The sequence below is a fragment of the Lepus europaeus genome, chromosome 4 (genome assembly GCF_033115175.1).
Source record: "Lepus europaeus isolate LE1 chromosome 4, mLepTim1.pri, whole genome shotgun sequence".
In the NCBI taxonomy this organism is placed as follows: domain Eukaryota; kingdom Metazoa; phylum Chordata; class Mammalia; order Lagomorpha; family Leporidae; genus Lepus; species Lepus europaeus.
The window spans coordinates 81,955,583-81,980,355 of record NC_084830.1 but is presented as its reverse complement, the minus strand read 5'-3'; the positions used below and the strand labels follow the sequence as shown (position 1 = coordinate 81,980,355).

The 24,773-nt window shown below is 40.4% G+C and overlaps 1 protein-coding gene across 1 annotated transcript in view; it reads left to right on the top strand.

Moving 5' to 3' along the window:
- The window catches only part of CLVS1 (clavesin 1), a 194,248-nt gene that overhangs the window by 146,622 nt on the left and 22,853 nt on the right, over positions 1 to 24,773 (top strand). The window contains exons 3-4 of the mRNA XM_062189571.1: positions 15,620 to 15,730; positions 19,838 to 20,073. Coding sequence (XP_062045555.1) covers positions 15,620 to 15,730; positions 19,838 to 20,073 — 347 coding nt within the window. The remainder of the gene's footprint in view (positions 1 to 15,619; positions 15,731 to 19,837; positions 20,074 to 24,773) is intronic.

Below are 24,773 nucleotides of genomic sequence, written 5' to 3'. Positions count from 1 at the left end.
AGAACAGGAAGTTTTAACTTGGAGTTGAGATGCATTCTTATGAAATGTTTATCATCCTATCTGAAATGGTAAGCGTATGTATCACTGAAAGCCCACATGAAGATGGTCAACAGTCCATCTCTATTGATCCATGAAGTATAGAGTTTAGAAAAGCTCACAGTAGAACAGTATAGTAGCACAGATGACAGCTGGGACTATGAAGTCTGACAGGGTCCACATTCAAATTCCACTCAGCCTCTTAACTATTAGGTGAGCTTGAGCAAGTTTTTAACCACTCTGCAAGGCTATGCTTCTTCATTTGTAAACGTGGGCTACTGTCTATAATAATAGAAACTATATAAATTGTCATGAATATTGCGTGAGACAACACATGTAAAAATGCTTAGTGTAGTCTCTCATGCATACTAAAAGCCCAATTAATGACTAAGTGTTCTTAGCTATTAAATTATATTTACCTACTTTAATATTTCTCTTACCTTAAATCCATTTAAGGCTTCAAAGTTTTGTTCCTCTTGCTTTTTACAGGCTTAGTTACAGAACAAATATATTGGTGTGGCTAATAGTTTCACATTTGCCAACATGGTTTGCTTTGAATATCTTTTGTGTTCCTTCTGCCATGCTTCCTTCCACATGATTTTGTGAGTGTAAAGTGTAAGTACCAGCTAACAGATGAATCATAGGAAGCATTCGAAAGCATTCTCTCTCTCTTTCTCTCTCTCTCTCTCTCTCTCTCTCATCAACTTTCCCTTCCAATCAGTGATTCAAGTTCTTTGAGGAGATTCAGTGGGTTCTTCTGTGAATTGACTTTAAATAACAACAATCACCATTTGCCATTTAGGGGCCCTGAGGAAAACTTGAATGAAGATGTAGTATGGCGTCCTAATCATAATATATTTGCTATTTAAAGTCAAATGTAAACCCTTGTTAAGGTTGCTGTGGTTAGAAAGGCTGGAAGTGATTTATACAACAAAATTACATTTCCACTGCCTGAGCATTCTGCAACTCCAGGTGACCAGACTGGGTGGATTTGCATTCCACACCTTAGTGCCTGTCACCTCTTGAGTCATCTTGCTTGCTCAGCAACTGAATGGTCGAATTAGACTGTAAAGGAAACCACTGGGATTATCTTGATTGCCTTGTTATTAAAAGTTTTCCTACCAGGCACAAAGCAGATAGCATTGTTATCAAGATATTCTCTAATTTATAGTCACATTTTCTATTTCCTTGGCAGAAACTCAACAAGTATGCACTAGCAGATTATTTTTCTTCTATTTTGCTTCCTTCCTTCTTCTTTCCCTTCTCTTATGTTTATTTTCTTTTAAACAGAGTACCTATAAACTCGTTCTTGGGGAGAAAAAAAGTGGAGCTAAGCAAAATGTAGAGACTCTTGGTGGTATATCAACTCTCAGAGATCCTAAAGCACAGTCTCCCGTATTGATCACTGAATTTTTGCTGGATCTTTTATATATGGCTTGTTTATTTGACCTGGAAGAGCATTCAGCCTTACCTTGATCTTCAGGTTGTGTTATCTAAGTGTCTTATTTGCTTGACCTGAAGAACTACATCCAATCCTCAAATCTTACATCTTTCAAATCCTGTGCCATTTCTCTTTATCCCCTACTGGACAATGAACTGGTTAAAGGCAAGGAATATGTCTCGTATATCCCTGTACCTCCTGCATTTTTTTTCATATGAGGAACCCAATAATTACTTTTGAAGCATTGAACATAAACAAATATGAATGGAGGGGGGCTGGCACTGTGACATAGAGGGTGCAGTGCCAGCACCCCATATGGATGTCGTCTTGAGTCCTGGCTGCTCCATTTCCCATCTAGCTCTCTGCTATGACCTGGGAAAGCAGTAGAAGATGGCCCAAGTCATTGGGCCCCTGAACCCTGGAAGAAGCTCCTGGCTCCTAAATTTGGATCTGCCCAACTCCAGCTGTTGCAGCCATTTGGGGAGTGAACCAGCAGATGGAGGACCTCTCTCTCTCTCTCTCTCTCTCTGCCTCCCTGTAACTCTGCTTTCAAAAATATAAATAAAGTCTTTTAAAAAATGTAAAGAAGGGAGGAATGGTCAAGGATTGTTAAGCTTGCAGCTAGGGAAGTTTCCAAGCTTGATTTGCAGGCTGAGCCAGTTTGCAGAAGGTCAGAAGGTCAGTTTTGCTTAATTCAGTTGGAACTGCCAGAGATAACTGTTTTAGGATCTGGGATCTAGGGAAAATTCTATCTCCTAGCATGTCCTGTTCTACATCTGTGGGAAAAACCCAAGCCCCTGTGAGAATCTAAAGAACACTTAGTTGGCTTAGCCTCTCAGAAGTCAGCAATGCCTTCTAGGAGCACATATTCTGAGAAAATCTATAGCCCATTTTCAGATGGAGCCAGTGCCCACCTTTCTTCTGAATGAGCACACACTCTACTCATTCATGCATGATACTGGTATTTAAAAAAAATTAAGCACTTGGTATGTAACTGTTGTTGTGTGAGCTCTCCATTTCCTTGCAAATGGGGCTATGTGACTTCCACACTAATGATGGCCACAGTATAATACAAAGTCACCACCATGAAAAATAGCATCCTTAGGAGACTCTTTGCATCAACAAAACCGATTTATGCTGCTGAAATTGTTTTCATATAACTGCTTTGATGTGGGAAGTGGTGTCATTGGTAGGATGTGCATGAAGGGGATAGATAAATCCTTACTTCATGCTCCTATCCTTAAACCACCAGCAACATACATACAAGACATCTTCAAAAAGTTAATAGAGATCTGATTTAAAAGATAAATTTACTCTAATGCAAAATTTTTTGAAATCTGTGCATATTTTTTCATTTTATGCATTTTTCATGGACATTTTAAGTTTGCTAATATGCATGAATATCAGAAATTTTTGCACCAAAATAAACTTACTTCTTAATTCTATTTGTCCATGAGCTTTTTTTAAAGATTTATTTGACAGGTAGAGCTATAGACAGTGAGAGAGAGAGACAGAGAAAGGTCTTCCTTCCATTGGTTCACTCCCCAAATGGCCGCCACGGCTGGCACGCTGCGCCAATCTGAAGCCAGGAGCCAGGTGCTTCCTCCTGGTCTCCCATGTGGGTGCAGGGGCCCAAGCACTTGGGCCATCCTCCATTGCCTTCCCAGGCCACAGCAGAGAGCTGGACTGGAAAAGGAGCAGCCAAGACTAGAACCAGCGCCCACATGGGATGCCAGGGCGGCAGGTGGAGGATTGACCAAGTGAGCCACGGTGCCAGCTCCCTGTCCATGAGCTTTTTAAAATATCTATTTTGTTTAATTTGAAAGAGAAAGAGAGAGCACAATCTTCCGGTTCATTCCCTAGATGTCCCCAGTGCCTGGGGCTGGGCCAGGCTGAAGCCAGGATCCAATAACTTCACTCGTGTTTCCCATGTAGGTATCAAGGGCTCAAGCACATAGGCCATCTTCTGCTTCTTTCTCTGATACTTTAGTAGTCTGCTGTATCAGAAGTGGAGCATCCAAGACTCAAACTGGCTTTGCAACAGGGGATACTAGTGTAGTGTCACAGGTAGTGGTTTAACTCTCTGAATCCCAATGCCATCCCCTATCCATGAACTTTTTGAAGTACCATTGTACACGCAATATATGACTGAATGGGGCTTAACAGGCTAATCCTCTGCCTTGCGGCGCTGGCACACCGGGTTCTAGTCCCGGTTGGGGTCCTGGATTCTATCCCGGTTGCCTCTCTTCCAGGCCAGCTCTCTGCTATGGCCCGGGGAAGGCAGTGGAGGATGGCCCAAGTCCCTGGGCCCTGCACCCGCATGGGAGACCAGGAGAAGCACCTGGCTCCTGGCTTCGGATCAGCGAGATGCGCCGGCCGCAGCAGCCATTGGAGGGTGAACCAACGGCAAAAAGGAAGACCTTTCTCTCTCTCTCTCTCTCTCTCTCTCCCTCACTATCCACTCTGCCTGTCAAAAAAAAAAAAAAAGAAAAAAGAAAAAAAAATGAGTGGGTGCCTCCTCTCCAGCCCTGAAAGACATTCTGCATTCCCACGGAGTATAGAGGAGGCAGAAGATTTCAAAGATAGGTCCTGTGCCATCCTCTTTTTCCTTCTTTGTATTTTATTTTTCAGAAAAATTTTAGTAGATGGGATGAGTTCATTGTGGTTGCATATTTGATTGCTCCTGTTCTAGTTTTCACATAAGAAGAGTAGAAAGAGGTGGGGATAGGGATGAGAGCTAGAGAGGGCAGCTGATATGAAAAGAAACTCCTCAAGTTTCTTCAGGCAATGTGATTTTGAGTTCAGATGCGTTTTATCCCTGTTGGAAACTATGTTAGCCTAAAGGCATTGCAATTACTAGAAAAGAACACTAGTAAGTATTTCATTATCCTGCAGGAAACTGAGCCAACTGCCACCAATGACATTTGTATTTGACTGTTGACTAGAGAGGGAATACTTTTGCCTGTCCCAATGTTGCTCCTAAATTCTAATCAAACACAAAACAAGGCAGATGAGTGATGCTTGCCTAATGCCACCATGAAAGTGAAGTGCAAAGAAAGTACCCATTTAGAAAGGAAGTACCTTTCTAATGGATTGCAAGGGTCACTTAAAACTGTGCAAGAATCCCAAGGAAATACAGAAAAGCCCCTTAGAATGTCCTGGACTATATCTTGTGCCTTAACATTTAACCTTGGCATTTTTAGTTGTTTTAAACATTCTGTGTAAGAGGAAATATCATTCTTCTTTTGTATTTCAAGGTATACAACATTCCTTCTCCACTAGGATGGCTCATGCTGTCCCTAGAGCCATATGCTCTTCTCTCAATCCTTACCCACTCCTTAAGCCCTGGCAATCACTAGTCTGTTTTGTTTCTAGAATTTTGTAATTTCATGAGTATCATAGAAATGGAATCCTGCAGTACTCAGCATATGCATTTCAGGAGATTTGCTTTTTTTTTCACTCAGCAAAATTCTTCAGAGATCCATGCAGGCTGTTGTATTTATCAATAACTTTCCTCCTTTTCTTGCTGAGTCATACTCAGTGGTATGGATGCACCACTTGCTTGAACATTTACTTGTTGAAGGACATGTGGGTTTTTCCTACCTTTTAGCTACTGCAAATGGAGCTGCTATGAACCTCCATATGCTAGTTTTTGTATGAACATAACTTCATTTCTCTGAAGTCCAGGCTCAGGAGTTCAGTTGCAGGATCATATGTTAATTATATATGAAGTTTTTAAGAAAATCGCCAGATTATCTTACAGAGAAGCTATGGCATATTGCCTTCCTACAATCAATATAGGAATAGTCCACTTTCTCTACATCCTTATCAGCATTTGGTGTTGTTACTCTTTTTGTTAAGCCAACCTGATAAAGTTGTAGTATGAAATCTCATTGTGACTTTAATTTGCATTTCACTAGTGGTTAATGATGTGTAACATCATGTGTGCTTGCTGGACATGATTATATTCTCTTGCCAAAATAGCCCTTTGTATATTTTACTCATGTCTCAATTGGATTTCTCGTCTTTATATTCCTGCCTCTGAGAACTCATTATATATTCTAGATATTAGTCTTATATTAGATATGTGGTTTGCAGGAATTTTTTCTCAATGTGTAGTTTCTCTTTTCAACTACTTCATATGAATTATTACAGGGCAAAAACTTTTAATTTTGACAATCCAATTATTTTTTTTAATTTTATGGATCATGCATATGTAGTTAAATCTAAGACTGTTTCATCCTAGATTTTGAAGATTGTCTCCTATTTTTTTCTAAAAGTTTTATAGTGCTATGTTTTAAATTAATGTTCCAATTCAAGTTAATTTCATATGAGGTGTGAAGTTTAAATCAAGTTCATTTTCCTGCCTCTAGATGTCCAACACTATTTCTTGAAAAGCTATCTTTCCATGGGGCCAGCATGTGGAGCAGCAGACTAAGTTGCCTATTGTAACTCCAGTGTCAGTTCCAGTCCTGACTGCCCTGCTTCTGCTGCTTCTGATGTAATTCCTGACTTCTGGCTTCAACCTGTCGCGACCATCTGGGTAGTGACACAACAGACAGATGATCTCAGTCTCTGTCTTGGTTGTTCTGCCTTCCAAATAAATAAGCAAACATTTTCTTTAAAAAAAAAAAAGATGAGTTATTTTTTCTCCATTAAAATGCTTTCATACCTTAGATAAAAGTCATGGGTTTTCTATTCTATTCTCTCTCCCTCTCTCATTAGTAAAAAAAATTATTTTGAAAGTCAGAGTTACAGAGAGAGAGGATAAAGAGAGAGACACAGAGAGAGAGAGAGAGAGAGAGAGAGAGAGATCTATTATATGTTGATTCTCTTCGAGATGGCTGCAACACCCAGTACTAGACCAGGCCAAAGCCTGGAGCCAGAAGCTTCATCTGGGTCTCTCATGTGGGTATTAGGGACCCAAATACTTGGGTCATTTTCCCCTGCTTTTGGCAGGTCTCTATCAGTCTCTGTCTTTTAATTTGTATATTTAGATCATTTACATTTAAATTTATGTGAGAGCTTATTTGTGCCATTTTATTATTTATTTATTATGTGTTTTTGCTCTCTGCTTCACATTTCACATTTCTCTGTTTTCTCTTTCCTATAGTCCTCAGGGTTACTTGTACTTAGTATTCCAAATATTTTTGTATTCAATTTGGATTTATCTGTAGCAATGCTGAGCATATTTGTGTAATTTTTCAGTGATTGCTCTAGGAATTACATTATAAATTCATAACTTTTCAGTCTTTTTATATCAACATTTTACCAGTACAAGAGAAGTGTAGAAACTCTTGCTTTATTTTGTTTCTTTCCCCCTTCTCAGTTTTTAATATGTCTTAAGTATTCCCCCCCACATATTATAGACAGATAGATAGATGGATCTATCAATCACTCAATCTATCCATCTATTTATCTATCTATATCTGTAGCTATATATTTATATACAGGACAGAGAGACAAATGGATTGTCAGACAGAGAGTTCCAGTCTTCTGATTCACTCCCCAATGCCCAAAATGATTGAGGCTGGGTTGTGCTAAAACTGGGAGCTGGGAAATGAATCCAGGTCACCTGTGTGGGTGGCTTAAATCCAACTTGAGCCATCACCCTGGCAACCCAGGGTCTGCATTGGCAGTAAGCTGGAGTCAGGAGCTAGAGATGGGAATTGAACCCTGGCACTACAAGATGGGAGGCAAGCCTCTGAACTGCTAGGTCAAATGCTCTCCCCTTTACAGTTTCCAATGATTAAAGAAAGCCTAGGCTTCTTGTTACTATAATATAATGTAGCCTATGCTGAAGGATAAAGATCATCAGTAATCAGTATTTCTTTAGCAGTAGGATAATAGGTGGTCTTGCTTTTCTTCTTTTTTGTCTTTTTTCCAACAATGTTTTAAAATCTATATTTAACTTCCCAAGAATGTATATTATTCTTGTAACAAAGAAACCCATGCAATGAATTAAAAATAAACTGAGGGAAACAACATTCTATAATTTGAAGCTATATTATATTTTTATTGATACAAATATAAATGGACAGAATTATTACCATTTTTTTAAACTTTTATTTAATGAATATAAATTTCCAGTGTACAGCTTATGGATTACAATGGCTTCCCCCTCCCACCCGCAACCGTCCCCTTTCCCGCTCCCCTTCCCCTTCCATTCACATCAAGATTCATTTTCAATTCTCTTTATATACAGAAGATCAATTTAGTATAAAGATTTCAACAGTTTGCACCCACATAGAAACACAAAGTGAAACATACTGTTTGAGTACTAGTTATAGCACTAAATCACAATGTACAGCACATTAAGGACAGAGATCCCACATGAGGAGCAAGTGCACAGTGACTCCTGTTGTTGACACAACAAATTGACACTCTAGTTTATGGTGCCAGTAACCACCCTAGGCTGTCATCATGAGTTGCCAAGGCTGTGGAAGCCTTCCAAGTTTGCCGACTCTGATCATATTTAGACAAGGTCATAAAAGACAGAGTGAGGATAGTAACCAATGCTCCTAAGAGTGGCATTTACCAGGTTTGAACAATTATACAGCATTAAGTGGGGAAGAGGACCGTCAGTACACACATGTTGGGAGTAGAGCCATTGGTGGTAGAGTAGAGGTTATGATGACAAAGGAATGAGGCCCAAGTGCGCTAGACAGGGTCTAGAACAAAGGACAGAGTCATTATTAGAGGAGCTAAGAAAGGTGCTGTCTAAGCTACAATTAAGTTTTCTGATTGAGAGGCAAATAGAACCTGATAGAGGGGGCTTGATAATAATCTGTTGGGCTTTAGGCCTTGTAAGTTAAGAGGCCCAGACCTATCTATCTCTTCACATGGGGTATATCCTAAGGGAGGTGTGAACCTCCTAGGGGAAGGCACTCTGTTGACTTTCATTACTTGGCTGACCTGGGAGGAGAGCTGGCCAGGTAAAGGCAGGAGCCAACTCTAACAAGAAATTGACAGTTCTGCCTGCAATGTTGCTGACCCTACTTGACCATCCCCTCAGCTGCAGTGGTCACTTTGGAAGTTGGGCTGAGTGAAGGGCTTTTCAGCTTAGAGCCAATAAGATCTGTGGCTCTGACCTGGGCATCCTTTGACTCCAGGGCAGGTCTATTTCCAGTGATCCAATTCTTGGCAGAGCTGCCAGGGCTCTTCACAAGCTGACTTCTGCTGAAGCCCAGGCTTACCACATTGAAAGCCACTGCAGTGGACTGGCCTGTTGGGTCTCCTTGAGGGCAGATCACTGTACAGATCAGCCAGTAATAGGCCTGCCACCCATTGCTTCTGATGCCTAGCTTTCTTTTCCTCCTGGTTTGTGTTAAAGCAGACCAGAGGATGCAAGTCAAGGGAGTGCCCGTGTCCCATCTCTAATCTTCGGTGGCCTGAACTACAAGTCTATAGTCACAGGCATGTTCTGTAGTAGTTTTTCTAAGGTAGACAATGCCCATGAGGAAAATTATATTCTCACTTAAAAACTTTCCTTCCCTTTGGTCTGAAAGGGAGGTTTTTTCTACTTACTGTATACTTCGCTGATGGCGAAGTGAATCTAGCTATGAGATTATTATTTAAGTTCTTATTTTGGCTATGCTATTACAGAAAAATGTTAGCCATCTCTTTTTATAAGGTCTAAAGATTAAATTGTGCGTCCTACAGATTCCTTCATAATAGAATTAATTTCCTACCTTGAGGAGAATAGAGAAATGAAAGAACAAGTTGGGCTTAGAATAGAGAAATGAGGGAGCAAGTCCTAGATCGCTTGGTGACAATAGCAATATTACATGAATACTTAGCAAATAGTTTCAACCATTAGATAACAACTTAAGAAAACATTTACCAGAAGGTCCAATGCCTTCTAGAAATTTTAAGAATCATGTATTTGAAAACACCTCTTAAATATCTAACATGGTGTAGTTTGTTTAACCAGTAAACTTAAGCACAACCATCTAAAATGTTTTTAGTTTCTTTCTACCAACAAGTCTAAAACATATGATGCAGAGATTCAGGTCACAAAAATTGAAATGTATCTTTGATTAATTTTAGCAGCTTAAATTTATGGACAGTCTTATCTATAAGCAAATTAAAACTCTTAATAAAATTTTCCCATGTAGACGTACAATATGTACACACATATAACATAGCATAATAGACCAATATAGCAATTTTAATAATAACTTTTAAAATCTCTAACTCTTTTTGTAGATTGCCAATTGATTTGAATTGCTTTTTGTTTTTAGTAACCTCAGTTAACCATACTTCCTCTCAGTTGGTACTGTTAATACATTATTGGCTTCATCTGTTTACAGAGCCATTCCAAAGTACTGAATACAGTAGAAGTGGCTGGAAAAAGTCCATAGGAACCTATAGGAGGACAGCTAAACACAGAACCAACAACGCTTTAGTTTTATGAGCAGCACATCATATATAACTGTGGATGACAAAAGACTTTAAGTCGCCATGTTTAAAATTATAAACTCATCAATCAACAAGAGGCACTTGCTTACTTCACAGCATTTTTGAAAGCACCTGTAGGATTTTACAAGTATTTAACCCTTTCGGCCTCTGGGGCCTTCTCATTAAGATAACTATCATGTCTAGTAACACAAGATCATTAGATTTTTTAATTGTCAAACATTTGTATTAATAGCATTTTCCATTATAGAAACTTAAAATTTGGTACCACGTCACATCTTGACAGTACTTCTAATATAATCCAAATAGCCTGATTAGTTGGTGTCTCTATAAGATGAGAGACATAGGTCCTTCAATTTTTTTCAGTTGGGCCCAAACTGGAAAAACCAAAGTCCAAGATTTACTGGAAATTTTAGAGTCCAGATTGTTTGAAACTTTGATTTTTTGAATGCCTGTCAAGAATGCCAAGAAGGCTCAAAATCCAAAATATCTGGTTGAAATAAGATTCCTTAAAATCATGACATAACATAGACCAAATTTGATCATTGTTACAAGGTGATTATTCAAATTTTTGAAATTAAGCACATATTTAAATAGCCCATAGCTCTTAATAAAAATTCAGCTGTTTTTGAACAATTAGAATTTAACAGACACCAAGAGAACATAATAGATTACTTTAACACATTGCTTTGACAGAGCATCAGAGTTTAATTCTATGTCAAAGAGAAATTGAGCTTCCTGTGATCTTTTGCTGTGAGGTTTCCTTCCTTTACCTTCTTTCATATTGATGACTGTGCTTCTGTGTTTCTGTGTGTAACACATCTTTAAGCATCTTTTGCAGGGCAGGATGAGTGGCAACAAATTCTTTCAATTTCTGTTTGCTATGAAAAGTCTAAATTTCACCTTCATTCACAAATGAGAGCTTTGCCGGATATAATATTCTGGGCTGGCAGTTTTTCTCTCTTAGTACCTGGGCTATGTCTCACCATTCCCTCCTAGCTTGTAGGGTTTCTGATGAGAAATCTGCTGTGAGTCTAATTGGAGTTCCCCTGAGAGTAATCTGATGTTTCTCTCTTGCACATTTTAGAATCTTTTCTTTATGTTTCACTGTGGTGAGTTTGATTACAACATGTCGTGGTAAGGATCTCTTTTGGTCATGTTTATTAGGGGTTCTATAAGCTTCCTGTACTAAGATGCCTCTTTCCTTCTCCAAACCTGGGAAATTTTCTGCTAGTATCTCACTGAAAATGCCTTCTAATCCTTTCTCCCTCTCCATGCCTTCAGGAACTCCTAGAACCCGAATGTTGGGTTTTTTAATAGTATCCTGTAGATTCCTGACAATATTTTTTAGATTTCTAATTTCCTCTTCTTTTCTTTGGTTTGCCTGTTTCCTTTCCTGTTCTCTGTCTTCTGAGTCCGATATTCTCTCTTCTGCTCCGCCCATTCTGTTTTTAAGGCTCTCTAATGTGTTTGTCATTTGATCTATTGAATTCTTCATTTCATTATGATTTCTCGTCACTATCACAGTTTCTTGTTCCACTAGTTGTTTCATTTCATTTTGATTCCTCCTTAATATTTCATTTTCACGAGAGAGATTTTCTATCTTGTCCATTAAGGATTTCTGTATTTCAAGAATTTGTTTTTGAGAACTTCTTAATGTTCTTATCAATTTTTTGAGATCCGCTTCTTGCATTTCTTCGATCTCATCATCTTCATAATCTTGAATTTGGGTGTCTTGTTCATTTAGGGGCGTCATAGTGTCTTCCTTGTTCTTGTTACCTTGGTTTTTGCGTTTGTTGTTTGGCATGTTGGAGATATTTGGTTTCTTCACTGTGGTGTTTTTTCTTGTTACACTATGGCTCTATATTAAGTGTACTGTCTGCTTTTGGTGGAGTCTTAGAGGCTTGAGATGAGTATGGCCTGAGAGCTGTGTTTGGTTCCTCAGGGTTGAGGGTGTGTCAAAGATGACACTCCCAGGTTAGGCTTGGTAAATCTCTTTCTTTCTTTCTTTCTTTCTTTCTTTCTTTCTTTCTTTCTTTCTTTCTTTCTTTCTTTCTTCCTTCCTTCCTTCCTTCCTTCCTTCCTTCCTTCCTTATTCAAAAGCAAAGTAATTCCGCACAGCTGAACATAATTGGAGGTAGTTAGCAGGCGAATGATATACCCACAGGAGCCAGAGAATGGAAGCTCTTTCCCAAGGACCACACAGGGAATCTCTGCTGCCCTCAGTGTGGGCTTCAATTCTCCTGCAGTCTCCCACTGGGTTGCCAAGTTAGATCCTAATCTCCTGTTATTTCACCCCTCCCCCCAGAGTCAGGTTTTTCTGCTAGGCTCAGGGCGGGTGCAGACCTGAGGTCGCCCTGCTTATGATGTATGTCCAAAATGGCGCCTGCTCTTTGTCTTGCTAGCCTTTGAGGGGTGAGCGGAGAGAGAGAAACTCGTGTCTGTATCGGTCATTTTTTTCTCTCTCTCTCTCTTCTAGTTAACCTGGTGAACTTTTCCCCACGGAGTTTCAAGCCTCGTTCCCTCTATTCTCCTCTTTCCACTTGCCCGCTGGTGTCTTGGGCTATTGAGGTTTGGTTCACCTCATGTTCCAGTGCTGGTGTGTTGATTCTGCCGCTGATGTCCTGAACTTGGGCTCCCACACTCTCCACGCAGGTCCACTGTGAATCACTAGTTCTGGAGGAGTTTCCTCTGCTGTTTCTTCCCCTACTCTTCCTTGACCCTGCAGTATCTCCACTTTTATTAAACTGTGTCTTCCCAGACTATCAGTGTGCTCCCTTCCTATTCCGCCATCTGGCTGCTCTCCCCATTTTCTTTTATGTTTGAGTACTTATTCTGTAGTTCCCAAAAACTCTGAAAAACATGGTGCTACACTGTGACTGAATCAAGGCTTACCATCTTGAGAGAGATCTACTCTAGCCCCTAAGAAATGCATTTCTATGAGGACAGGGGGCTCCCTTAGGGGAAGGGAGACTGACAACTTTCCTGGTATCTGCCTTCAACTTGCTAACGAAACTGGGCAAAGGTGACCAACAAAGAAGGCCGTTAACTATAAGGGGACTGTGAGTGCTAATATATTCACCTCCCCATTTGTACAACACACACACACACACTCAGTCACTCAACATTATTAATAATGTGGCTAGATTCATATAGTAATACTTCAAACAACTGCACGTTACATTTATTAGACAGGAGAACCTTTTATGTGAATTTCATAGAACAGACCTGAAACCACTGTGGGGATTTGGTAGGAGATCCCCAGCTTGGTTTATTCCAAGTTCTTGTCTTCTCATGTAGATAGAAGTGAGCAGAAAAGCAGGATTTATTGAAAGGCAAAGAGATAGCACACACTCAAATATGAGTGCAGGAAACCTCATGGGGAGAATCACCCCACCCCAGTTCGGCTGACCCCTTTGTTGTGTAGGAGGAGTGCTCTAATTGAATATATGAATGTGAATGAGTTTGGGTATGCTTCATTGCATGTAATGATCTCTGGGAAGTTTTCATGGCATCTCCAAGTAGAAGTCAGCATACACATGTTTATTATTGTAACTTTTTGCAGATCAGGGGGAGCTTAAATGCATCATGGGAAAAAGTGTTTCAAATTGCCCTGGAAGGGGTGAAGTTTTTAGCAGTGCAGGGCTACAGCATAGAGACTGCTGGAAGACTCTTATCTTCTTGTCCCTCACTATCTGCCTAGCCCACATTAATTTTGCTTCACCTCTGGCCCTAGTCCAGAACTCCAATGCTCATGTGTTTATTTGTACATATTCACTGGCTGACTTGAATGAGGTCAGTAAAAGCCCACACCTTCAATCTGGCGGACTTATCGACTGGGACCAACCTAGAGAGACCTTATAGGCTCTCAGTCCTATGATTTATTTTTCTTTGAATCTCCCTGACACACACAGAAGACAGCTTTTGATGATTGTGGTTCCATAGACTAAAACTAAGAGTCTCAAGATATTTTTAAAAGGTTAATATTTTCTTTGTGATTTTACCTACTATTTGTTGAGCATTATTTAGAGTTTTCTTCCATTTTACTGAGAAATATAAAACACAAAGGACAATGAACAGAAATACAAACCTTCTTATTGGCCCTTTTGAAAATGACAATAAAACCCTGGTTTTATAAATAAGAGCTTTACTTGTGTCCTATCATTTCTCAGAACTCACATTTACTGTGTGAGTTAATAAGTTATATTTTGAATAAGAATTCACAAGGACCAAAAATAGTAATGCTAGTGTGTGACACTTGTCACAAACACAAAGTTTTGGGGAATGTTTTTTTTTTTTTTAAATAAGCTAAAAAACAAATAAATAAACTCAGAAAAGCACAGACCTTTTACAAAAATTTTCTAGCTTAGCCTTTAAAGCTTTTAATTCCTTCCTATTTTATAAAATGCCTATAAAGAAGCAAAAATTATTCTTAAATTTTCAAATGTCAGCCCTTGAGCACATTTCCATGTCCTTACATTGGAAACCAGGTCTCAGCATGGAAGATGCCTAGGGATACTATAGACTAAAAGGGTTCTGAAAAAAGTTAATAAACCTCTTTCTTTGTTCCTAAAAAAAAAGACCCAGGCACGGCAGTTCATATAGCCATAGGGAGTAGCTCACTGCCTGAATTGCTAGTTTAGATAGCCAGCCTCCTCTGCTTTCATCTTACCTTGCTAAATTTTATAAACATGTTTATGGCAATGAAGGAGATTGACAGCAAACTTGTGAATTTAAATAACATTTGCATGGTCCTTCTTTTTTGATTCCTTGAGCTGAGAATAACTCAATCTGCTGAAGACATTTACCAGGATCTCAAAACTTGGTCTTGTAGAGCAAACTCATACTTTACAGACAAGCACATTTGTCCCAGGTATCTAATTAGCATGAGTGCAGCTTCACAGCTTCTAAAACATCACTATGTGCCCTGATCTGAATACCAACATTGGAACTATTTTAAAAATGTTCATATTTCAAAGCGTTTACAAAAGGTGTTGATTTGCAGAAAAGTGTGCTCATCTTTCCTCCACTAGGAGGACCAACTAGCTGAGCAATTAGCAAATCTCTATTCCCTGGGATCTGCCCTGTGCCCCAGAGTAGAATAATCCGTGAGGATGTGGGAGAAACACTTGCTAGACTTTCTAGATTCCCAGCAACCTCATCTCTACAGATCCTTTGAAATCCCTTCACACCCTCTTCCTACACAGCCAGCATTCATTCACCCAGAAAATGCTGTGATTGTCATAATAGAGGGTGGGAGGAGGAGAGGATGGGGGTGGAGGGAGAGCGAGAGAGCAAGAGCAGAGTGAGAGCGAGAGCGAGAGCGAGATCGATCACCTGCTTACAGCAGGTACAAATGGGAGCCTTGGTTACCTAACACCATGAAGAATTCAGATGCCCCACCCCAGCCTCGACCCAGGCTGCCCATTCTTTGTGCCATCTGGGAGATTGTACCACTCGGATGCAGAAAAAATCGGGTCTCATACTGCACCTATACACAATTTTCAAGTTGTGGAGCCAAAGGCAATAAGAGGGAAAAGGTAAAAGGAGTGGAGGACCATGCACACCTGGGAAGGAAGCATGTTTTCTTCCTTCCCCAGCAGGAGGCTAGAGCTGCAACCAGGGAGAAGAAATAAATCGTGCTTCACAGTTGCAGTCCTGCTGATCCCATCTAACCAGGAGTGCTTATTAATTGGTGTGTTTCTTTCTTTCTTTATGCCACAGGACAGCTTTCCTGCTCGCTTTGGAGGAGTTCATTTCGTCAACCAGCCCTGGTACATTCACGCATTGTACACACTCATCAAGCCATTCCTTAAAGACAAGACCAGGAAGCGGGTAATGAAAACATACACGTCATGTAAATTCCAGACGGACCATAATGGATGCCCTTGTCTCCCTCTCCTCCACTCCCTTCCCTACCTTATCTTTTACTGTGGATTTTTAGCATCCCCTGAGCATTTGTATCTCAGCTGGAGTTTACAAATGGCCTGAATTTAATCAGTAATTTGGTAGAACTGGGTTATTTTCAGAGTCCCCGTGACAATCTGAAAGAAATTTTGGAGGCATCCAAATACCAGATGCCCATTGCTCTGTAAATGTTTATGGGTGCTATTGGGGCAAACACTTCCTGTTCATAGAATTTTCTTAAGATTTATTTTATTTATTTGAAAGAATGGCAGAGGGACAGGGAGAGACAGATAAAGAAATAGATTTTCCATCTGCTGGTTCACTCCCCCAGATAGCTGCAATAGCTGAGGCTGGGTCAGGCTGAAGCCAAGAAGGAGCTTGGTCTCCCATGTGGGTGGCAGGGGCTCAAGTATATAGGTCATCTTCTGCTGTTTCCCAGGCACATTAGCTGGGAGCTGGATCAGAAGCAGAGCAGCTGGGACTCAAACTGATACTCTGATATGGGATTCTAGCATTGCAAGCAGTAGTTTAACCTGTGCCAAAAACAGTGGCCCCAGAATATTTTAACAGCTAGCATTTTGTCCTGCAATTGTATCATTACTATAAGAATGTTTATAATATTTTCTCCAATGGCTCTTGGGTGATAACTGCCCTCTCCATCACCTGTCAGACTGGGAAGGCATTCCTTGCTGGAAAAAAATAATGCTCTTATCAAGAGGCATTTAAAATCTTACTGACATCAGTTGACACTTGAGGAGCCTGCTTCTTTCACTGGAGTTGGGCTTTTGTGGCCTTCTAATTATCTGAGCAACTGAAAATTCCTTAACTGCTCAGAATCTCAGTTCTATTAATTATACAAAGGGAAACTAAAATCCACCTAATGAAGCTGTTAGGGTAACTTAATGAGACAGTGTAGGGCATGTAGCACAATGCATTGGGGCAAATACTTGAAGACTTTCATTTCTGTTTGCCATTTAGCTCAGTTTAAGGATTTGTTTTGTTTTGTTTTTAATTATTTGAAAGGCAAAATGACCAGAGAGAGAAGTAGAGGAGAAGAGAATGAGAGAGAGAGAATGAGAGAAAGAGAATGGAGAATGATCTTCCATACACTGGTCCACTCCCCAAATGGTACAACAATTGGGGCTGGGCCAGGCTGAAGCCCAGAGCCTGAAACTCAATTGGTGTCTCACACATGAGTGGCAAGGAACAAAGTAGTTGAGCCATTATTGGTTGCCTCCCAGACATGTTAGTAGGGAGTTAGAACAAAGGTAATACAGCTAGGACTTGAACCAACACTCCAACATGGGATATGAGCATCTCAAGCAGTGGCTTAACCTCTGCTGCATCACACCTGCCCGAACTTTTTCCTTTATCTTTTAGCTATATTGAGTTGTACTTGACAAATAAAAATAGATCAGGTGTACAACATGATGATTTGATATGCGTATACATTGTGAAATGATCACTACAATCCAGCTAATCAACACATTCATCACCTCACATAGTTTTGTTTCTGGAGTAGTGAAAACACTTAAGATGAACTCTCTTAAAATTTCAGTTATACAATGTAATACTATTAATTATTGCCACTGTGTTGTGCATTAGATTTTCAGAATTTATTTATCCTGCATAACGAAACTTCTGTATCTTCTAAACAGCATCTCCTTATTTCCTCCCTTACCCTTCACTCAAGCCCTGGCCACAATCATTCTAACTGCTCCCATGGTTTCAATTGTTTTCAGATCTCACATGCCAGGGAGTTCATGCAGTATTTATCTTTCTGTGGCTGGCTTATTTCACTAGACATGATGTCCTTCAGGTTCATCCATGTTGCTGCAAATGGCAGGACCTCCTTTTCTAAGGCTGAATGATATTCCATTTCATATTTATTCATCCATGAAAGACACCTAGGCTGTTTCCATATCTTTGTTGTGGTGAATAGTTCTGCAATCTACTGATTTCAGCCATCTCCTAGGTCAAGAGCAGCATTCATCAAAGGAATCTGGGAGCATCATTCTTACAAAACTTTGCATGTATGCCCTTACATCTAAAGGATCCAACCAGGGTAGGTTTAGGATTAGGGTTAGGGTAGACCTCTGAGTATTCAGGGGAAGTAATGAAGCAAGAGATCCTCTCCCCTCCCTGCCTCCAAAATACACATCCCATAAAGGCTTCCTAACTCCTAGACTTTGGATGCTTTTAGGTCCCTGGGTGATATTTCAGTATGGGATGGAAAGGGTGATGTCCTTGTCCCCAAGCAAGTATGGAACTAGGGGCTATACCTCACCACTCTCAGCAGGCAGAGATGTTCTTAGACACTTTACAGTCTGTCCCAGGGCTCAGTAGACATTTTGTTTACCATGTAGTTTCAGGCTATCCAGTGCCTTCGTCTTCTATTCAATGTGGAGACAGTAGGAATTCTTCCCACAACTGACATCACTACTGTGCCAAAGAAGTGAGTTTCTGAGCTCTGGGCTCAAGGAAGAATCAGATGCATGAGAGGAAGTTCTGGCCTCTTGCCTCTGTGCTCTTCCACCCTACAGGGCTCCAAGTAGTTTTAGTAGTATTTCATCTCCTTTAAGACTTGTGGGCTAGATGTGTATAAGTGTTTATTCTAAATGCAAGGGACAACATTTAGCTCTAGGATGCTTCAAATACTACAGCACCTTCTGAAGAGTTTTGTAAAAGTCAGAGTAAGTGAATTTTGTCAAGAGATTAATTCTTATTAAGACTCAGTCATACACAGCACCAATGTCAGAAAATGCACATTGTTTTCCAAAGAACTACAGTATTCTAAAGAATTTAAAATCTGACTTCTTTCCCACTGCATCTATAAATGATACCATTACATCATGAGTTAAAATCAGTACACAATATAGAGCAAGATAGTAAGTGTTAGTTCCTGAGTTCCATATTTAAATATTTTTAAAAAATCACACTTAAATTTCATGATGGCTAACTGGTGTGTGTGTGGGTGGGTAGGTGGGCTGGTGGGAAAGAAAGAGAGAAAGAGAGAGAGATTCATGCTTGTATGTATAATTGATGGCCATATAGTTGGGTGTAACTTGAAAACATGTGAGAACCAGAGTCATACAGACATATTTTAAATCAACTTTTCTAGTCAATTCCTGAATTGCAGTCAGTGGTACTTACCTATTCATGGTTTATCCATTTTGGGATGTGTCTGAAAATCATTGTAATTTAGTTTTTTTTTTCTCCCCTATCTGACCAGTTTCCAAAACTATCCATTGTATGCTCAGAAAAAGCAAACTTATTTGTAAGTATTGGCTCCCAATCTAGATACAGTGGAGAACTGATGCAAAAACATCCCACAATGCATTCTCTGGTTATAGCTTTCAATTCTATAGAACAAGAACTGATTGTTCTGCCTCATGTCCACACCACTCTGTGAGCTGAGGAATCTATAACAGGAGTAAGAAAATAGCACCTCTTTCCCTAGGTGTGTCTCCCTGGGGAAGCAAGCCATGACTGAACACATTAGGGAAAGAATAGAAGTCAACAGATAAGAGTTTATTGGAAGGTGGGCAGGGAGGAACAGAGATGTCAGTATCACGAGGGAAGGGTAAGGAAGAAGCTGCCATTTGGTCCAGACTGAACATGGTGGGGAGGACTCTGGTGGGAGGACACAGAAGGTGAGCATGGTAGGAGGGGAGAACAAGGCAGGCTGGGGTCTACGTGAAGCACGATCTGGGTTTTGGATGATCTATGCCACTGCTCCTTTCATCAGCAGGGATGATTAGGCGATGTCTCTATGTGTAAATTTGGGCCATGGCCAAATAATACCCAATCTATTCATAAACTTCATTTTTAATGACTATTAATTCAATCCCTTTTCTGAGCAATAAATTAAATCTTATGAAGACTAAGCTACAGGCACCAAATGAATGCCTCTTTAAACATCATGATCACCAGTAGTGCATCCAATTTGTCATTGCTAAATTGTGCATTATATTAATGTCATGTTAGTGTCATATGTTTCGAATATTTTACTGGTAACAATTTTTTTCTTTCCAGATTTTCCTTCATGGAAACAATTTAAACAGCCTTCACCAACTAATACACCCTGAGTTTTTGCCCTCTGAATTTGGAGGAACCCTTCCTCCTTATGACATGGGAACTTGGGCCCGGACGTTACTTGGTCCTGACTACAGCGATGAGAATGACTATACTCACACTTCCTATAATGCAATGCACGTGAAGCATACGTCCTCCAATCTGGAGAGAGAATGCTCGCCCAAGCCGATGAAAAGGTAAGGCCTGGGTTATTAGAGTCTTCCAGCCAAAGGTCAATGGGATTTTTTATTTGGACCTATTGTGGGTTATATAATTGAGTAAAACAAATCGCAACACATTCTCAGCTGATTTCACTAGAATTGAAAGCAAATAGGGGTTGGCTGGCCCAGAAATATAGCTGTCCCTGTGGTATTAGAGGAACAGTTTAAGCCTAGGGCCTCACTCATGTCCTGATTAGCCCTGGTCTCTCAGGAGTGTGTTAATATACAAGAGATGGTAGACTTTTCAGATTCACTAGATGGAAAACAGCCTGCTAGAAAACGTTCCTGCCATTCATTCGTTCAGAGCCATTTATCGAGAATCCACTTGGCTGTAGCACTGATTAGAAAATAGAGCAAACCAATATGAATAATACACCAAAAGAACAGAGAGATGTGCCTCAGGCAAATCTTCCAAGCAAGACTTTTGGCAATGTATTTATGAAGTGGGTGACATTCAAGCTGGGCTCTGAGGGTGAAAGATCTACAACTCAGGCTTTCAAAGGGGAAACATGGGCAGACATTGGCCTAGCAGTTAAGATGCGATGTGGGATGCACACATCCTGTATTCTGTATTAGAGAACCTGACCCTGAGTTCTGGCTCTCTGCTCCTGATTCGGGATTCCTGCTAATGCACACCCTAGTAGGCAACAGGCTGTGGATTAAGTACTTGGGTCCCTTCCATCCACCATGGGAGACCTGGATGGAGATTGAATTCTGTCCTCTAGGAAGCCCCCTGGTTGGAACTGGAAGGGATTGGAAATTCACTTACTTCCCTTTTGGTGGTTGACCTTCACTGGGAAGTGTTGACATATAGGTTGAAAGGTTGACTTGTGTCTCTATGGTGAAAGGACTGACCTTACTGGTATAAGTGATATTGGAGGATCCCAGCCCTGATCCACTCCCAGTTCAGACAACAGAATAATGGTAACTCCCAGTTCCGAGCCCCTTACCTACATTACTTCTCTGAATCCCCTCATAACCACAAGAAAGCTTCTTTTGTTATTCCCAGCTCCAAATGAAGAAACTAAGGTTCAGAGACATTAAATTACCATCTAAAACCACACAGCAGATGGTATTCAGACTGAGCAGGCTGGATGTGGCCCCTGTGTTCATGTCTACTACAAGGAGCAGCAGTGGCCTGCTTTTCCTCAGACTTTCTACCCTAAGCGCTCTCTTCTGAATGCCTCCATGTGCAGGGACAGTGACACCTCAGGTGACATGCCTCTATTTCTAGAGACATTCAACAAGACCATGATACCTTCATATATGTCTGAACTTCTAAAATCAAGTGACTTGAAGCACAAATTTGCTTTGCTTGCCCCAGGTGGTCTGTCACAGCATAACATCTCATTTGAGTGACCAGACATGTCCCAACTCCAAGTTCCAGCTCTGAGTTGATGCTGAGGGTCAGACAAAATGATGGTCTCCATTATCAGCCAGAGAGCTCTGGAGGCAAAAGATCTTGTCTAATCCTTATTAGATATTTCCCTCCCCAAGGATCCAGCCCAATATCAACACACAATAGACACAGAGCAGACACCTGTCTATGCTCGCTGAATACATGAATGAATTAATGTTGAATAAAAGCTATTAATTCCAAAACTCATCCTTGGTACCTTTGTCCAGTTGCTTCAACCAACTGACCAGCTTCCACAGGGAAACAGGGAAAATTCAAGTCTATCTTGCTCCTGCTATCTTTAACAAGACTCTCATAAATCCTGCTTTTAGGATCTTTCATCCTAGTAGGCAAGAGAAGACATATTCACAGAAAGCTACAGAATGATATGGAATGGGACTATTACTATAAAGGAGAGAAGAGGGTCTGCCCTGGTGTTCTGAGGAAGCATCACTGATTTCAGCCACAAGGAATCTCACAGAACCCCCCACAGAGGAAGACGTAGCACACAGAGGATTTGGAGGGGAAAAGCAATGATGCATGCATCTCTGTCCTCCACCAAAAGCCACCAAACTGTCCTGTCCACACTTCTGCCCTTTGTGATGGTGTCTTGGAATGCTTGTCTGGGGATTTCAAACAGCAGCAGGATTGCACTGGGATTGGGATGTGTCTGCCACCAGCCACCTTACTGATAGACAAACATGGCAGCCACAGTTCATAGTTTCTTCTTGATCTCTCAGAACCCATAGGGACATGGGAAAATTAAAAATCAAATTAGAAGAGACCTAAAAGTTCATGTCTCTAGTGTCCCAATTGTGACTGGTTCTCCTGCACAGAAGTCTCACTTCACACCATCAGAGATGGGTAGGCAGTGTATGGGGGAATCCTGTTCTCTGCACATGGCAATCATTGTTAGAAAGTGAATTGCTGCTCTGAGCTGTGCAACAGTGGTCTGTCCTCTGGATTGTCACCATCGTTTCCAAAGGGGGCATTATCGTCATCTCTTGTCCTAATCCTTCCATGGCTCCCAGCATGCTTCAGGTCCATTTGGAGTTAACTGGGGGTTTTGTGACTGCCCTCAGGATCTAATCACTTTTTTCTTTTTAAAAAAAGGGTTTATTTATTTATTGGAAAGTCAGAGTTACACAAAGAGAGAAAGAGGCACAGAGAGGTCTTCATCTGCTGGTTCAATTCCCAGTTGGTGGCAATGGCAGGAGCTGTGGCAATTCAAAGCCAGGAACCAGAAGCTTCTTCCAGGCCTCTCACGTGGGTGCAGAGGCTCAAGGACTTGGGCCATCTTCCACTGCTTTCCCAAGCTATAACAGAGAGCTAATTTGGAAGTAGAGTAGCCGGGACTTGAACCAGTGCCCATATGGGATGCTGGCACTGCAGGTAGCAGCTTTACCCACTACACCGCAGCGCCGGCCCCTAATCATTTTTTATGATGTGGACTCAGCACAACCACCATTGAGTGGCAAGCAGGTGTCTTAGCAGTGCTTTCTGGTATACATGCAGAGTAAACGCCAAGATATGTGAAACTCAGTGAATGAGTGCTTCTAGCAAGATAGTTATGACTCAATCCTTAAATAGAAATTGTAATAAATTATCAGTCTAGATAAAAAATTATTTAAAATAATTTCAATATTGTTCTGCTCTTTAATACAACGTTGGTCTCATGGGTTTTTGCAATGTGTGCTCCAAATATAAATGATCTAGAGGGTTTAAATTTTTTTTTTTCTTTTTTCTATTTTATGTTAGAAGTCCATTTCCTTGTGTCCAGGTCATCAGCTGTCCTTACTGTTCCTAAAAACCCTGCTACTTCTCCTATTAAATTCATTACTTGAATATGTTTTAGTCTTGGAGAGTAGGTGACCAAATTGATTAAAATTGTACAACAAAGAACACTGAATAAGCTTCAGATGAGTTATTGTTATTTTATTGCAAATAAGAGAAAAACCTACAATGAACTTCTGTAAACAATAAGGAAACTGTGTTATTTAACATAATGAGACATCTCAAATTAAAGTGACTGCAAGAATGTTTTTCCATAGACTCAGTGGGGACCATAAGAACCCAATCCCTCTACTCCAATTGCCCAATATAATTGGTGAATTCCCAAGTGGATGTCTATCCCTGGCTCAGATGGAGACTCCATGACTGAACAAAAAGAGCTTTTGCACCAGCAAGGAGGAAGGAATGGCTTGAGATGGGAACCATCATTTATATAACAGGCTTATTTAGGAGGGCAGGCCTGAAACTAGCCTCATGAAGTAAGTGCACAGACTTTTAATCAATGTGTAGATTTTGTGATATTTGTCTTAATTAGGCAATGTTTACTGATTTCTAGTTCTAACCTTTATTGTTGGTAAAGCATCTAAAATGGCCACAGACATCATTGTAAAGCTGGGCACACACACAAAAAACACTATCTTGAAGTAACTGGTGAATGATTAGCTACCAAGGCAGAGGTTTTCAAATACATGTTGTCTATGTCCACTTTTTGCTGTTATGATAGAGTGTCTGAGACTGGGTAAGTTAGAAAGAACAGAGATTTATCCCTTGGAAAATAGATTTATTTCTGACAATTCTGGAGTCTGGAGACCCAAGATCACAGGATTGGCCTTGGGTGAAGGGCTTCTTGCTGCATGATAATGTGGTAGAGAGCCCTGGGAGATGGATACATGCACTCCTGAGACACAGTAAGGGGGTAGGTACAACAGAGAACCTTGGAAGTGAAGCTCAATGTCATAACACAGCCACCCCCAGAACAATGTTCATTCCTGAGAACAGACTGATCAGCTCTTAAAATTTCCACCTCTTACTACTGTTACAATGGCAATTACGTTTTAGCATGAGTTTTGGAGAGGATATTCAAATCATAGCATATGTATACATATGTATGTATATGTGCACATGTTATATGTAATATGTGTATCATACATGCACATGCTGAGTCTTCAAAAAGCTTATAAAATATATATGTTATGAAAAAACTATATCTGGGTTTCAAATACATTTTGCACCAAATAAACTTATTTTTAACTCAGTTTTTCTATTTTTTAAAATGCTTTTTAAAAAAGACTTATTTATTATTTTATTTACTTGAAAGGCAGAATCCTAGAGAGAGGGAGAGAGGAAGGGATAGAGAACAAACCAGCATGAGCACTGGAGTTAGGTTAGATTGAAGCCAGGAGCCAAGAACTCTATCCAGGTCTTCCATATGGGTGACAGGAACTCAAGTATTTGGGCCATCATCTGCTGCCTCCCAGGCAGATTAGCA